This window comes from Phyllobates terribilis, unplaced genomic scaffold (genome assembly GCF_046119375.1).
Source record: "Phyllobates terribilis strain yellow unplaced genomic scaffold, ASM4611937v1 Scaffold_1__5_contigs__length_1240528914, whole genome shotgun sequence".
NCBI lineage: Eukaryota > Metazoa > Chordata > Amphibia > Anura > Dendrobatidae > Phyllobates > Phyllobates terribilis.
In genome coordinates, this window is record NW_027362761.1 from 881,439,786 (window position 1) to 881,457,679 (window position 17,894).

General features: G+C 49.5%; 1 protein-coding gene across 1 annotated transcript in view; it reads right to left on the bottom strand.

Moving 5' to 3' along the window:
• Positions 1–17,894, bottom strand: part of MYOZ2 (myozenin 2) — a 143,856-nt gene that overhangs the window by 74,030 nt on the left and 51,932 nt on the right. Inside the window, exon 3 of the mRNA XM_073655423.1 lies at positions 9,683–9,852. Coding sequence (XP_073511524.1) covers positions 9,683–9,852 — 170 coding nt within the window. The remainder of the gene's footprint in view (positions 1–9,682; positions 9,853–17,894) is intronic.

Here is a 17,894-nt window from a genome sequence, read left to right on the forward strand (position 1 = left end):
GGCATATGATGAGAACATTGTTCTTCCTCTGTATAAAGCGCTGGTAAGGCCGCACTTAGAATATTGCGCACAGTTCTGGGCTCCGGTGCTCAGGAAAGACATATTGGAGCTAGAGAGGGTACAAAGGAGGGCGACTAAGGTAATAAAGGGAATGGAGGGACTAGAATACCCAGAGAGGTTGTCAAAATTAGGCCTATTTACATTGGAAAAGAGAAGGCTTAGGGGAGACCTCATAAACATGTATAAATACATCAGGGGGCAGTACAGAGATCTCTCCCATGACCTGTTTATACCAAGGATGGTGACAAAGACGAGGGGGCACACTATGCGTCTGGAGGAAAGGAGGTTCCTGCACCAGCATAGAAAGGGATTCTTTACGGTCAGAGCCGTGAGACTCTGGAACTCTCTGGGAGAGGAAGTGGTGATGTCCAACTCACTTAAAGAGTTTAAGAGAGGCCTGGACGCCTTTCTTGAGAACAATAAAATTACATCTTATGCTTAGTTAATTAATCCAGGGATTTAATCTTACTGCCAGATTGGTGTCGGGAAGTGAATTTTTCCTCAATGATGTAAATTGGCCTATGCCGCATGGGTTTTTTTTGCCTTCCCCTGGATAATCTCTGCGGAATAGCTGCAGTGCACAAGAAATAGGCTGAACTGGATGGACGCTTGTCTTTTTTCTGCCTTATAAACTATGTAACTATGTAACTATGTAACTATGTAACTATGTATGTGTTATGCTACTATGTAGGGCATGCCTGGTGCTATTACATAAAATTATGGCACACTGACTAAATCAGAGGCACCTTTAGCCACAGTGTCCAGTGCTGCTTACATTTTAGGCTATGTTCCCACGATGAGTATTTGGTGAGTTTTGAGTTCTCGACATTGCAGATTTTCTTCAGCATTTCTGCACTTATTAGGTATACTTTGTTACTTACAGCATTTTTATTGCGTTTGTGACTGTTAATAATAATAGTAATTTTAATTTATATAGCGCCAACATATTCCACAGCACTTTACAATTACGCGGGGACATGTACAGACAATAAAACAATACAATGTAACACATAGTTCATCAGTTACAGGTGGAGTGAAGGTCCTGCTCACAAGTTTACAATCTATAAGGATATAGGGGGACACAATAGGTAGAACGTGCTATTATGTATGGTCCAGCCATTATTATAATAGGGCATTTCAAATAAAGCTGCATGATCCGGTCATCAGCCAGGATCTGTCCAAGTGCAGTTACCGCGTGCTATTGGGTGCATGGAGGATGTGGAGACAGATGACTAGGCAGGAGCAGAATTATGATTAACATTTAGGAGGGAACAGGGGAGAGTTAGGTTAGTGAGTTGAGGTGATAAGTCTGTCTAAACAGATGTGTTTTTAAAGCACGCTTAAAAACATAAGGGCTAGATGTTAATCGGATCATTTGGGGTGATGCATTCCAGAAAACTTGCGCAGCATGTGGAAAGTCTTGGAGACGGAGGTGCAAGGTTCGGATTATGGAGGATGTTAATCTTAGATCAGTTGCAGAACGGAGGGCACGGGAGGGGTGATAGACAGAAATGAAGGATGAGATATAGGGCGGTGCAGAACTGTGGAGAGATTTATGGGTTAGAAAGACGAGTTTGTATTGTATTCTGTGGTGAATGGGTAACCAGTGCAATGACTGGCACAGGGTAGAGGCGTCAGTGAAGCGGCTTGATAGAAATACGACTCTGGCTGCTGCATTCAGAATGGATTGGAGAGGAGACAGTTTGATTAGAGGAAAACCAATCAGAAGAGAGAGCAGTAGTTCAGACGAGAATAAATAAGCGCGACAATATGAGTTTTTACAGTTTCAAAGGTGAGAAAAGGTTGGATTCTGGAGATGTTTTTAAGGTATAGGTGACAAGAGCGAGTGAGTGATTGTATATGAGGAATAAAGGAAAGTTTTGTGTCAACTACGACCCCAAGACAGTGAGCTTGCTCCTTGGGAGTTATGGTTGCACCACTCAAGGAAATTGTCGGATATAGGTAGGTTAGTAAAGGGAGGAAACACAAGGAGTTCAGTTTTGGAGAGATTCAGTTTCATATAGAGGGAGGACATGGTGTTAGAGACAGCAGACAGACAATCCCTTGTGTTTTGTATTAAAGTAGAAGTGATGTCAGGTGAAAAGGTGTATAGTTGGGTGTCATCAGCATAGAGATGATGCTGGAAACCAAATCTGCTGATGGTTTGTCCAATAGAGGCAGTATACAAGGAGAAGAGGAGGGGGCCAAGGACCGATCCTTGAGGAGCCCCGATAGTAAGGGGAAGATTAGAGGAAGAAGAGCCAGCAAAAGATGTCATAAAGGAATGGTCAGAGAGATAGGAGGAGAACCAGGAGAGAATGGTGTCCTTAAGGCCTATAGAGGGACTGTTTTTTCATATGGTTTTAACGCTGTAATGCACACGCCCAGGCTGAGCGGCGTGTGCGTGTGATTCCACTGGACCGTGCCGGAGAGTGAATGCCTGGAGGGGCGTAACTAGGTATTCACCCGATCCAGGCACGACTGGTATGCAGGCAGGCGGGTATGCAGGCAGGGGGGTACAGGCAAGCACGGCTAGAGTGCAGACAGGGAGGCACTAGCAGGTAGGAACACAGGCGGGATAGGACCCAGTACACACTGGGACTCAGGAACAGAACCACAGATGTGACGGACAAACACAGCAGAGTAAGGCCGGCCAGAGTGGTGAGCGAGAGCAGGGCAAGACGAGACCGCCTAGAGCGGTGAGCGAGAGTAGAGCAGGACGAGGCCGCCTGGAGCGGTGAGCGAGAGTAGAGCAGGACGAGGCCGCCTGGAGCGGTGAGCGAGAGTAGAGCAGGACGAGGCCGCCTGGAGCGGTGAGCAAGAGTAGAGCAGGACGAGGCTGCCTGGAGCGGTGAGCAAGAGTAGAGCAGGACGAGGCCGCCTGGAGCGGTGAGCAAGAGTAGAGCAGGACGAGGCCGACTGGAGCGGTGAGCAAGAGTAGAGCAGGACGAGACTGCCGGAGCAGGACGAGACTGCCGGAGCAGGACAAGGCCGCTCCAGGCGGCCTTGTCCTGCTCTACTCTTGCTCACCGCTCCAGGCGGCCTCGTCCTGCTCTACTCTTGCTCACCGCTCCAAGCGGCCTCGTCCTGCTCTACTCTTGCTCACCGCTCCAGGCGGCCTCGTCCTGCTCTGCTCTCGCTCACCGCTCTAGGCGGTCTCGTCTTTCCCTGCTCTCGCTCAGCTCTCTGGGCGGCCTCACTCTGCTGTGTTTGTCCGCCACATCTGTGGTTCTGTTCCTGAGTCCCAGTGTGTACTGGGTCCTATCCCGCCTGTGTTCCAACCTGCTAGTGCCTCCCTGTCTGCACTCTAGCCGTGCTTGCCTGTACCCCCCTGCCTGCATACCCGCCTGCCTGCCTATACCCACCAGTCTGTGTGCCAGCCTAACCTGTCTGTTCCTGTATTCCCCTGTGTGGGTCAACAGCCGTGTCCGGGGTCTGTCCTGGAGTAGCACCTGGTCCCTCTGCTCGGTTCCTCCTTGGTGCACTGGCGTCGTATGCCGTCGTGCGACCCTGGTCGGATCGGGTGAATACCTAGTTACGCCCCTCCAGGCATTCACTCTCCGGCACGGTCCAGTGGAATCACACGCACACGCCGCTCAGCCCGGACGTGTGCATTATAGCATGCTCAGGCCATGGTTCCCGTTGAGCCCCACGGTCTTCGCTCTCTGAGACGTTTTCCAGCGAATACGTGCATTAAAAATAAATAAAAAATATATATACAGTACAGACCAAAAGTTTGGACACACCTTCTCATTTAAAGTTTTTTTTGTATTTTCTTGACTATGGAAATTGTATATTCACACTGAAGGCATCAAAACTATGAATTAACACATGTGGAATTATATACTTAACAAAAAAGTGTGAAACAACTGAAAATATTTCTTATATTCTAGGTTTTTCAAAGTAGCCACCTTTTCCTGATGACTGCTTTGCACACTCTTGGCATTCTCTTGATGAGCTTCAAGAGGTAGTCACCGGAAATGGTCTTCCAACAATCTTGAAGGAGTTCCCAGAGATGTTTAGCACTTGTTGGCCCTTTTGCCTTCACTCTGCGGTCCAGCTCACCCCAAACCATCTTGATTGGGTTCAGGTCTGGTGACTGTGGAGGCCAGGTCAGCTGGCGTAGCACCCCATCACTCTCCCTCTTGCTCAAATAGCCCTTACACAGCCTGGAGGTGTGTTTGGGGTCATTGTCCTGTTGAAAAATAAATGATGGTCCAACTAAACGCAAACCGGATGGAATAGCAATGCTCTGTAAGATACTGTGGTAGCCATGCTGGTTCAGTATACCTTCAATTTTGAATAAATCCCCAACAGTGTCACCAGCAAAGCACCCCCACACCATCACACCTCCTCCTCCATGCTTCACGGTGGGAACCAGGCATGTAGAGTCCATCCGTTCACCTTTTCTGCGTCGCACAAAGACACGGTGGTTGGAAGCAAGGATCTCAAATTTGGACTCATCAGACCAAAGCACAGATTTCCACTAGTCTAATGTCCATTCCTTGTGTTCTTTAGCCCAAACAAGTCTCTTCTGCTTGTTGCCTGTCCTTAGCAGTGGTTTCCTAGCAGCTATTTTACCATGAAGGCCTGCTGCACAAAGTCTCCTCTTAACAGTTGTTGAAGAGATGTGTCTGCTGCTAGAACTCTGTGTGGCATTGACCTGGTCTCTAATCTGAGCTGCTGTTAACCTGCGATTTCTGAGGCTGGTGACTCGGATAAACTTATCCTCAGAAGCAGAGGTGACTCTTGGTCTTCCTTTCCAGGGGCGGTCCTCATGTGAGCCAGTTTCTTTGTAGCGCTTGATGGTTCTTGCAACTGCACTTGGGGACACTTTCAAAGTTTGCCCAATTTTTCGGACTGACTGACCTTCATTTCTTAAAGTAATGATGGCCACTCGTTTTTCTTTACTTAGCTGCTTTTTTTCTTGCCATAATACAAATTCTAACAGTCTATTCAGTAGGACTATCAGCTGTGTATGCACCTAACTTCTGCACAACACAACTTATGGTCTCAACCCCATTTATAAGGCAAGAAATCCCACTTATTAAACCTGACAGGGCACACCTGTGAAGTGAAAACCATTTCCGGTGACTACCTCTTGAAGCTCATCAAGAGGAATGCCAAGAGTGTGCAAAGCAGTCATCAAAGCAAAAGGTGGCTACTTTGAAGAATCTAGAATATAAGACATATTTTCAGTTGTTTCACACTTTTTTGTTAAGAATATAATTCCACATGTGTTAATTCATAGTTTTGATGCCTTCAGTGTGAATGTACAATTTTCATAGTCATGAAAATACAGAAAAATCATTAAATGCGAATGTGTGTCCAAACTTTTGGTCTGTACTGTATTTATATTTTTTTTCTTTAGCTGAGTTCCAGGCGAATTACGCACCCGTCCAGATGGATCTTTCTGCACTCGTTCCTGCGGATCCGCCACGGTACTATGGGGATCCAAGACAGAGTCGTGCATTTGTGGAGCAATGCATGCTACACTTCAAGTTCTACCCTCTTTGTTTTCCCACCGATCGGGCTAAGGTGGGATTCATGATGTCTTACCTAGCGGGTGATGCTTTGAAATGGATCACCCCCCTATGGGACGCACAGGATCCTATCGTCCTGGACATAATGGCCTTCCTGGTGGCCTTTCTAATGGTCTTCGATGATCCTAACCCGGAGGCTCCTGCTGAAGCTTCACTTCCCAATGTCCCGGAGCAGCCCCGATGGGTAATGTGTGTGGGTAGCGCACTAGTCCTCCTGCCCGAAGAGACTACTGCCCATCCAGAATCCACACAGGATGACTACGCTCTCCGGAATACTTCTCCCAACCTCAAGAGGCAGTCCAGATGTGCTAGGCGTAGAGGCAAGCCGTCACGCCTGGGTCTGTCCTCCCAAAGACCTCCTAATCCCAACCTTGAAGTCCCTGCTGAAGCTTCATTTCCCTGTATCCCGGAGCTGCCCCGTCGGGTAATATGCGTGGGTAGCGCACCAGTTCTCCTGCCCAAAGAGACTTCTGCCCACCTAGAATCCTCCGGGATACCACCTGATGACAAATGGAGAGAGACTTCCCTACACCCGGTACCCGATACCTCGCCCGCTTCGTCCAGTGAGTCCGACCTAGTGTACTCCAAAGCAGAGGTTATCCACGAGTCTCTACACCCCTCCGACCAGGCGGAGGACCTCCAGTTGTCTCCTGAACCCTTCGGGGTGCTACCTGATAGCGAATGGACAGAGACTCTCCTATACTCGTTACCTGATATCTAGGCCGCTTCTTCCAGTGAGTCCGACCTAGTGTACTCCGAAGCAGAGGTTACCCCCGAGTCTCTACACCCCTCCGACCAGGCGGAGGACCTCCAGTCGTCTCCAGAACCCTTCGGGGTGCTACCTGATAGCGAATGGACAGAGACTCTCCTATACTCGGTACCTGATACCTCGCCCGCTTCTTCCAGTGAGTCCGACCTAGTGTACTCCGAAGCAGAGGTTATCCCCGAGTCTCTACACCCCTCCGACCACGCGGAGGACCTCCAGTTGTCTCCTGAACCCTTCGGGGTGCTACCTGATAGCGAATGGACAGAGACTCTCCTATACTCGGTACCTAATACCTCGCCCGCTTCATCCAGTGAGTCCGACATAGTGTACTCCGAAGCAGAGGTTACCCCCGAGTCTCTGCACTCTTCCGACCCGGCGGAGAACCCCCAGTTGTTTCCTGAATCCTCCGGGGTACCACCTGATAACAAAGAGACAGTGACTTTTCTACACCTTGTACCTGATACCTCGCCCATTTCATCCTGTGAGCTTGACAAGATGTACCCCGAAGCAGAGGTTACCCCCGAGTCTCTGCACCCCTCCAAACTGGCGGAGGGCTTCCAGTTGTCTCCTGAACCCTCTGGGGTGCTACCTGATAATAAGTGGAGAGAGACTTCCTTGTGTGCTGTTCCTGGTACTCCACCCGTTTCGTCTGTTGCTGAGGATGGCTGGATAGGAGGTAGCATCCAAACTACTCAGATGAGACCAGTTTTTCCTGTGGACAGTGGTAGTGATCTCCTTGAAGTGAAGGATTGGCCCTCGAATTCCCTGCGGAACATTCTGGCAGGCCTGAAGAGGAGGGGGCGTAAGGGGGGGGTACTATAACATACCTGGCGGCGTCCTTGCATAGTGGTCCATCTCCCACTGTGCAAGAGCGCGCACTTGATCTCCAGTCCAGTCTGCTAGCCTGGCTTCCCTCCATGCTGTCTGCTTGCCTCTGTGTCTGCTGCTTAAGGGCAGCGCCCGATCACTTCCTGTTTCTTGTACATGCTGCGGGCACACCCCTTGTGCGTCCTCAGCCTATTGCTGTCTGTCACCTGGTATTTAACCCAGCTGCTCCAATGAATCCCTGCCTGAGCATTGTGTTTCATTCAGTGTGCTCTTTCACTCTGAATGTGCCAGGTCCCTTTCTGTGTTTGCTTGCTTGCCTTTCTTGTAGGCTGTATTTCCAGTCCTGTCTGAACACGCTCCTTGCCTGTTCGTTCAGCCTTCTAGGGACCGCATACCTAGACCCGCTCCCGTATCTTGTCTGTCCTGTCTGAACACGCTCCTAGCCTGTTCCTCCCGCCTTCTAGGGGCTGCATACCTAGACCCGCTCCTGTATCTTGCTACTGTGTCATTTCTTGTCTGAATACTCTTCTAGCCTGTTTCCTGTTTTTCTCTATGTCCGTACCTTTCCTTTTTCTGCAGAGTCTGAACTCGTACCTAACTCCTGCTCGTTGTCACTGTACTTCCGTTTGTGAGTTTGTGGTCCACTCGCTACTTCACTGCAAGTACCCTGTGGGTATCTGGTTCTACCTTTCCCTTCCTGCCTGTTCCGTGTGTACAGAGCCCTGTCCCCCCTGCTCTGCCTGGCTCACCGCTCCGGCGGTTCTAGCCTGCTCTGCCTTGCCCACCGCTCTGGCGGTTCTAGCCTGCTCTGCCTTGCTCACCGCTCCGGCGGTTCTAGCCTGCTCTGCCTTTGCTCACCACTCTGGCGGTTCTGGCCTGCTCTGACCCTTTGCTCACTGCTCCGGCAGTCTCTCTCCGCTCTGACCCTTTGCTCACTGCTCCGGCAGTCTCTCTCCGCTCTGACCCTTTGCTCACTGCTCCGGCAGTCTTGCTCCGCTCTGACCCTTTGCTCACTGCTCCGGCAGTCTGGCTCCGCTCTAACCCTTTGCTCACTGCTCCGGCAGTCTCGCTCCGCTCTGACCCTTTGCTCACTACTCCGGCAGTCTTGCTCTGCTCTGACTCTTTGCTCACTGCTCCGGCAGTCTCGCTCTGCTCTGACTCCTTGCTCACTGCTCCGGCAGTCTCGCTCTGCTCTGACCCTTTGCTCACTGTCCCGGCAGTCTCGCTCTGCTCTGACTCCTTGCTCACTGCTCCGGCAGTCTCGCTCAGCTCTGACCCTTTGCTCACCGCTCCAGGCGGCCTTGTCCTGCTGTACTCTTACTCACCGCTCCAGGCGGCCTTGTCCTGCTCTACTCTTGCTCACCGCTCCAGGCGGCCTCGTCCTGCTCTACTCTTGCTCACCGCTCCAGGCGGCCTCGTCCTGCTCTACTCTTGCTCACCACTCCAGGCAGCCTCGTCCTGCTCTACTCTTGCTCACCGCTCAAGGCGGCCTCGTCCTGCTCTACTCTTGCTCACCGCTCTAGGCGGTCTCGTCTTGCCCTGCTCTCGCTCACCTCTCTGGGCGGCCTCACTCTGCTGTGTTTGTCCGCCACATCTGTGGTTCTGTTCCTGAGTCCCAGTGTGTTCTGGGTCCTATCCCGCGTGTGTTCCAACCTGCTAGTGCCTCCCTGTCTGCACTCTAGCCGTGCTTGCCTGTACCCCCCTGCCTGCATACCCGCCTGCCTGCATACCAGTCGTGCCTGCCTATACCCACCAGTCTGTGTGCCAGCCTAACCTGTCTGTTCCTGTATTCCCCTGTGTGGGTCAACAGTCGTGTCCGGGGTCTGTCCTGGAGTAGCACCTGGTCCCTCTGCTTGGTTCCTCCTTGGTGCACTGGCGTCGTATGCCGTTGTGCGACCCTAGTCGGATTGGGTGAATACTTAGTTACGCCCCTCCAGGCATTCACTCTCCGGCACGGTCCAATGGAATCACACGCACACGCCGTTCAGCCCGGTCGTGTGCATTACAGCATGAAGGTAGTTTTAAGTTTTTATATAGTTTTATCCCTTTGTTAGTTTCTGTGCTGATAATATTTATGTACAATACAGTGGCATTATTCAGATGTATAGTATGTCAAAATTATTGAGGTGTATAGCATGGTGGTGGTGTTTTTGCATTGTATGGTCAAATTACTGATATATGTTTGGGTGGTTTATAAGATCCTAAATTATCCAGGATTGATACCCCTCTATGTATAAGACTTGGCGATTGCAAACATATTTAACAGGGGAAGAGCAATGAAAAACTATTAACAGAAGTTAAACTGTGTCTGAAATGTATTTACAGAATGCAAACTGCTGTATATAGCAGTCTATACTCTACATAGAGATCAACGGGAAAAATTCCTATAGCTAAAGAGAGTTATATACATTATACCATTATACTAGAAAATATCTGTCTAGTTAGATACATAATATCCAATGAAAAGTTATTTCGGGGCACTTACATTGGACTGTGGCTTCATTTCATAAGGAAAGTTTTCAAATGTGTATTTGTCAGATCTTCTCTGTCTCATCTTGAAAAGTCTTGCTCCCCGATTGTTGAGAAGAGACAGTTCTTCTAGCATTATGTCTCTGGGCACACTTATCTTCCTTCCAAAGTCAAAGTCATTTGTGTCTGTAACAGCAGAAACATACTATTAATCAGTGGCGCACATAGAAATCATAAGGTCATATAGCAAAAACTCCATAGGATAGATGATAACTTGAGGATCAATGGACTCAGATTGCTGGGGTCCCTTTGGATCTGAAGAACAGGGCTCTGAAATGCCTAAATTAAGTATTGACCAAATGTACACGGCAACACTCAATTCAGTCTCAGTGGGACTGCTGTAGATATCCAATTGAAGTGCATTTTCTCATAGCCAATGAGTGAAGCAAAGGAACACATGCGAAGTCACCGTATCATTGTCAGTCATTTACTGAAAAGGGTCATGCTGAGACCTGGGACAAAAATTTGTAGCTAAATTTTGAGGCTCCGCCACGCAGGAATAAGTTGCATACATTACTAATATTGGGATTTTTAACACCAATTATGATTAGCTGGACACCCCATTTAAATGATACAATTCTTGCTACTTCAACAATTGTTGGGGAGGTGGGAGATGGCGCTGCATGTGGATTGCAAAAAGCTCCAACCAAATGCATTGTGAACTGTATAAATCTATGATAATGTCAAAGATAGTGGTGTGTGTTCAGCGCCATGACCCAACTTCTCACAAGCCTCATAGCAGTGGTGTTGCCCCTCTCTGTGGTTGGTATGCCACCGCCCTTCTTGCCAATTAATAGCATGTATATTATTTCATACAATAATGGTCTCTGGATGCAATATTATAAAAAGAAATCAACGCTGACATTGTGCTGCACTCTTTTTGACAGAAACCAGACAAACCCTACAAGGGTATGTGCACACATCACCTCTTTCAGACTGGATTCTGCCTAGAACTCGCCTGAGAAAGTGCTAAAAAATGCTAGAGTGAATAAACATAATGCACAGCACTGTCAAAACAACTTGCCATTCATACGTTTCACTTCTATTAACCACTTCAGGCTTGAAAGCCATGAAGAACAAAAAAAAGCCAGCGGTATGGCCACCGTAAAATGTCAGAAAAGACGCCATAGAAGACTCTTCAAGTATTTTTCTATTATTGCACCGCTGAAGGGGTGCCACTAATCTAAGGTCCCTGTCTCTACTCTCATATTTACCTGCCATCATCTTCACCTTCTATCCTGTTGTCTCCAGCAGTTTGTGACCATCCAGGTCTCTCCAGTGTTTGCTGTAGTGAGCTGGTGGTCCCTTTTCAATACAAGTCTATGAGAGCTTCATTCTGGCCTCGTTCTGGCTCTCATAGACTTGCATTGAGAGCTTCTGACCGTTACTTCTGACTTCCGACCAGTCAGAAGTTGCAGTCACAAGATGATCAAGATGGCGCTGCTGGACCGGAGCGGTGCTGATAAAGATGGTGGTGGGTAAGTATAAGACTGCGGGCATTGGCCTTAGATTAGAAGCACCACTCCAGTGCTGAAAAAATAAAACGCTGGGGTGGTGTTTTCAGGAAAAACACAACCGCCATTTTCCTGAAGCGTCGTCTGCTTCAAGAGTCAGTGGGGTCCTTCTTGTGCCAATTACATCTTGTGCCAATTGCAGCCGAGAAATGGAAATACAAAAATGCAATTGTGAATAGAGCCTTAGGTTGTTTCTTGTAAAGTTACACATTTCATGACAAACGTATAATATCAGGTTAGGTGATAATAACACATTGTCTAAGAATTTCATCTTGACACATTTTATGGAACTTCCGGCAAAATTAAGCTTGGTCAGACTCACTGTCATGATAACAAAAATCCGACTCATGCCATCAGTACCAGAACCTTCAGCAGATGCCAGACGTGGTCAGGGTAATATCGTCATCATGTCTAGATCAAGCTGGATCACACATACATTTTCACTGGCACAGTGCCCACCCAAACAGTCAACATAGTTGTTTTTTTCGTAGTGGTTCATTATTGGAAATTAGAAAATAATTTCATAGAAATATGTGTCTGGAATGGTCTAGTCTGTGGTTTGTGATAATATTTATTTCTGTGTAACAACCTACTCAGACTGGCAAAATATTCTGTTAGAAAATTGCAGACTTCCTTCTAATGAAACGACTGCTTTCTGATGTCACCCTGACCAAACCCAACAGGCAAAATTCTCCAATATGTCCTTCAGGGGCCAAAAGAAACAAAAACAACTTATGAATCCACTTAAAAATTAGTTCCTTTTTCATTTTTAGATTTCTTTTTGTTAATATCTGGTAATGATTTGGAAAATAACTATTTTAACCACTTCAGGACCAATTTTTATCTACCAGGAACAGACAAAATTTGGATTTTTAATCTAATCATTCTGAAATTTATAACAGTGTATTGATATAGCAGAATGAACTGCTGATTTGCATAGGAAAACTTATTTTCTCTAGAAAGATTTTGCCGCACTTATATGTAGCGTATAATATTAATTAATTTTATTTGGGTGTTACAAGCAAAGAAAAAAACGGATATGTAATACTAATTAATAATTATCTATCCCATTTCTATTTATGTATCTATCTATCCCATATCTATCCATGCTATATGTCCATATATTATGAATTTATGGATGCCAAATATGTGATGTTTATATTTGTACTGGGAATTTTTCATTTTTACATTATGCTTTCATACCAATATATATCAGTAGATTAACTCCTATGAACCACAATTCACACAATTTGTATTCCATCATACGTGCCTCTTTAAACCTCCGAATTGTCCCTTAGAGAATGCCTCTGTAATATGGTAAAGCACAACACAATTTTGTTTCTAGTGGATTCTCACAATCTCCTTAAGGTTATGTTCTTATCAATATATTGGTGCTCATCATTTCCAAGGAAAGCTACACGTGCACTGTATTGGTAATTGGTGCATGATGCTTTATGAATATTTCCAATTTTTATAAAAAGGATTTTTGGATCATAGTAGAAATCAAGCATTTTGAGAGTAAATTTGGGAAGTAGCCATAGTGTGGCCAACTGTACAAAAACTTGGTTTTACTGAAAATTGGTGTGAAGGATACAAAGAAGTTTCTAAAATATTGAAAGATCGGATATAGCACATTATGTGGCGCCCCTGAGGGTTCAGTCGCTACAGGGGTACTGCACCTCAGAACGAGGTGTGGCATCTCCTCTCCCAGGTAAGGATGGAGTACCTCACAGGACCCCAACCACACACTCAACACTACACCACTTCAGTTCTGAAGGGGGCCTAAAGCACCATAGTGCTGCCCCAGGCCTGAATGGAGGAGTTGGGGGGAACCAAAGTTAGGGGGAACCATGTAGTGAGTGAGGGTGGAGGAAGCACTTTACTTTAGCACTTAATAGAATCATATATAACTGGAGGCCATTTTAAGAACCGGGTCTTTGGTCGTGGGTCCTTGGTGCGGCAGGTCAGCACAAGGCTGCAGCCGGCTGAGGGTCCACGGTTGCCGGTCTCAGGCCTCGAGACGGGGGATTGGGGCAGAGTTACAACCGGCTCTGTCCCCGGTCTTAGTCCAACCAAGAAGGCCCAGGAGGGGAAAAGGAGGCAAAAGGATCTCGGGGGGTGCGGACGGAGCGGAGTCGCCATCTGCATGCCTTATTCTGGCCCAGCCAGAGAGACCCTGCCGCAAGAGGGGGTACCGGTCCCCGATTATCTGACTTTGTACTTCACGTCTCTGTCGGAAAAGTCCGGAGGCTTATGTGGATCCCAGGGGGATATGGACGGAGCGGAGTCGCCACCTGTATGTGTTTCACCCTGGCCTGGATGCCACAAAATGTAATAAAGCTGTGTCTGAGAGCAAGGGGGAGGTTCTCTAGTCAGGGGAACATTAGCATGCAGTACCTCCTGTCTCAGTCCAGTAGGGGGAGCAGGCTGCCCCTATAAAAGCTGGTGCTGGGGGCAGGGTTAGAGAGAGCTGGACGACCTGTCTCAGGATTCAGGTCCCAGAGCAGAGAGGGACAGTTGTATTGCACCTAAGAGGAAGTGTGGCAGGAGGAGAGCCACAAGCCAGAGACAAGAGGCGAAGAGAGCCTGTCTTGGCAGATAACAGACTTAATTTACCAGACTTTGGTGTCTGAGGCTGGGAGGATTCTCCAGCAAATAACCAGTCCGCAGGGGACTGTATATTCCTTGGCCTAAGAAGCCTGGAGGCCCTGCCACAACAGAAGGGACCAGCAAAGCCGTACAAGGCTGGGAGCAGAAAGGAACCCACGTCGCAGGTCATACAGGCGAGAATACACGGAGAGCTCGGAAGCGTGGGCTGTTATCCTATAAGGAGGAGATAGTCAGAAGGAGCGCAGAAAGCACGGTAGGCCTACACCCTCACCCTGACCAGGGCCAATTTCCCCATTGCTCTCAGACATCCAGGTCCCCTCCTAGCCGGGACTGTTTATGGGTCAGTTTACCTGCTTTAGTAAAGACCCTGGACGGCAACCTGTTGTCTGTGTGCTCCTTTGCTCCTCCAGCACTATCAGCACTGGGACTCTCACTACCATCACTCCCACCATCCACTACACTGCCCTGGGGCCGCACTCTTCCCGTGGGGAGTCACACCATCCCAGCTGCATACATCATCAGCCCCAGCGGTCTGCCTTGCAGCGGCGGTTCCTAATGACCGCAAATCCACGGGTGGCGTAGTCGGACATAATCATCAGCACATAACGGACTACCACTGGCCTGACCACCCTGAGCCACGTAACCGGGTTGCCACTACTACTCCCATCGTTCCCCTACTGCCCGGATCCGAGTGCCCCACGGCCCAGGGGGCGAGTCAGCTTTGGCGTAGTCGGCAGGATTGCAACCAACCCGCCACAAACGGGTATTGCGTGCCTAGGAAAGACTTTGCACTTACCTGAAAAGAGGTTTCCCGCCATCCGGAGCCGTTTCCCGCCATTTCCAGCCGTCTCCCGCCATCTTCCATCGGTTCCCGCCATCTTCAGCCGCTTTCCCGCCATCGGACGCCATCTTCAGGACGCCGCGCGGGAAGAAGAGGGGCGTGGACGTCCAAACCGCGCGAGATCCGAAGCTCCGCCCCACGCACCGACGCTGTGCAAGGTCCTGGAAGGGAGAGAGAGCGACGCTGACGTCATCAGGACGCGACGCAAGGTCCTCGTCCAGAGCAGCACCAGCGGAGCCGCGGCCTACAGAAGAGGATCGTCGGAAGGTAGGCCACGCTTAACTAGGGGGGAGGAAGATGTCGGACACAGAGGCGCCCACTACCACCAACACAGCTGCAGCAGCGGTGATGCCCTTTTCCCTGCCCTACATCCCTGGAGCGGCCTGGCTGCCCAAATACTCAGGGGAGCCCCATGCCCTAACTGACTTTAAGGAAAGGCTGTACAGTTTGTTCCAAGTCTACCCCCTGACAGAGGAACAGAAGGTCAGCATACTAACAGGGCAGTTAACTGGCGCAGCCCAAAGGGAGGTAAAATCATGGCCCACTGAGGAGAAAAGGACCGTGAAGGGTATTCTGGCCCGGCTGCGGGGTACCTTTGACACGCGTACCTCCGCTGAAATTAAAATGAGGTTCTATGGCTGTAAGCAGCGGGCACAGGACAGCATCAGAGACTATGCCCTAAATTTGCAGGAAGCCCTGAGGGCCATCCAACAAGCTGACCCAGGCAGCGTGCAGGATACGGATAAGCTCCTAACAGAACAGTTCATAGAAGGTCTGCTGTCTAGCGCCCACAGGACCCAGCTGCGCCTCATGTTCTTTCAGAACCCTGATCTGACCTTTGCCCAATTCAAGGACAGGGCCATAAGGGTGCTCCGTGAACCCGCAACAAGTGGCGCTATAAACCCCCGGCGCCCTGCTCTCACCTACCACCAGGAGGCGGCGCCCTCCTCTATGGACTCCGTGGGGGCTGATGCACAGGCCCTGAACCAAGCCCCGTCGAAAGACCTGCACCACCAAGTCCAGGAGCTGACCAGGAGCGTCGCGGCGTTGACCAGGACCGTCCAGGCGTTGCAAGAGGACCCGTCAAGACCCATCGAGCTGGCTTCAAGTCCGCAGGATGTCCCGTGGCGTCGACAGAGGAGGATCCCGTCGTTCCGAGGGAGGCCCACAGACCGCTACGCAGAGGATGGACAGCCCATTTGCCGTCGATGCAATCAGCCCGGACACATTTCCAGGTACTGTAATTTAAACGGTTCCAACCTGGGGCAGAGGGCCAACCCCCAGGCATAAGATCACCAGGCCCTTATAAATGGCGCAATAAGTACGTTGGGGGGCGCCCGGTTTTACCCGTGGTGCTGGACAGCATCCCCATGAGCGCCTTGCTGGATACTGGGTCGCAAGTAACCACTATCCCTTATGTACTTTTTAAGCAGTATTGGACTGATGCTGATATCACACGGTATCCAGACAGTAACTTGAGCATCATCGCCAGTAATGGCTTACCCGTGCCGCAGATGGGGTTCAAGGAGATGACCATTAAGATTGGTAAAATTGAACTGCCGGCACCGGGAGTAATTATTGTGCACATTGACCGTCGTGAAAGTCACCCTAAAATAACTGTGGGTACTAACGTAATTGAAAATTGTCTTTCAGAGGTAATTGTAATTCTACAACAGGTGGCGGTGAATGCTAGTTCCAGCCAACAGAGAGTCCTCAACAAAGAGATAAAAGCCCTGATGAGACGGCAGCAGGTAGAACTGTCTGGTGGTGAGATCGGTAGCGTAAGACTGAGTGAGCCATTCCCCATTTCCATGCCGCCCAAAAGTGAAATGATGATCTGGTGTCGGACTGCAATCGCGTTGAGAGGTAGAGACTACCAAGCCATGGTGAACCCGTGTACTCAGACAGCAGGCCCACCATTTTGACAGCCCGGGGGGTGGTTGATGTCCGCCATGGGAGGGTGCCCGTTCGCATTCTCAACATTGGGGAGAGAGAGGTACACTTACCCAGGTACGCTACACTTGCCAAACTGTTTGTTGTCGAACACAAAGCTATCAGGGCCGTGGAGCCTTTGCCTCCATCTCCTCAGGCGGAGGGAAATGGCTCCCGGAAACAAAAGGAGGACTGGTGCCAGAAACTCCATGTGGGTGCTGACTCCACTCCCCTGCACCAAAAACAAGGAGTCTACCGGGTGGTCCAGGAGTACGAGAGAATTTTTAGTAAGCACCCGCTAGACTTCGGCAGAGTAAAGGGGATAGAACATCACATCCCCACAGGGAGCCACCCACCAATTAAAGAGAGACACAGGCCTGTACCCCCTGCACATTATCAGAACGCCAAGGGTATGCTGCGGGAAATGAAAGAAGCTGGGGTCATTAGAGATAGCTGTAGCCCCTGGGCAGCCCCCTTGGTTCTGGTAAAAAATAAAGACGGCACCATGAGAATGTGCGTGGACTATAGACAAATCAACCGTATCACCCACAAAGACGCATATCCGCTGCCTAGAATAGAGGTGTCTTTAGCCGCACTAAAATCAGCTAACTTCTTTACTACTTTGGACCTTACTAGCGGGTACTGGCAGGTTCCTGTGGCAGAGGCTGACAAGGAGAAGACCGCCTTCACCACCCCGATGGGACTGAGTGAGTTCAACTGTATGCCCTTCAGGCTCTGCAACGTACCAGGGACCTTCCAGAGGCTGATGGAATGCTGTCTAGGGCACCGAAACTTCGAGACAGTCCTCCTTTACCTGGACGACGTGATCGTCTATTCGAAGACCTACGAGGACCATCTAAAGCACCTGGCCGAGGTGTTCAAAGCCCTGGCAGGCTATGGCCTGAAGGTGAAACCATTGAAGTGTCACCAAAGGTCCAGTACCTAGGGCACGTGGTAAGCGCAGAAGGAGTGGCCCCCGACCCTGACAAGGTCACGGCAATCAAGAGCTGGCCAAGCCCCTCGAACATCAAAGAGGTGAGACAGTTTCTCGGGTTGGTAGGCTACTACCAAAGGTTCATCCCCGGGTTCACTAAGATGGCAGCTCCTATGCAGGACCTCCTGATCGGACAGTCTAAGTCCAGGAGCCAAAAGCCGCCCTTCAAGTGGGATAAACAGGAAGAGGAGTCCTTCCGCCAGCTAAAGATGGCCCTCACATGGGGATGAGATCCTGGCCTACCCTGATTACGGACAGCCTTTCATTCTCCACACAG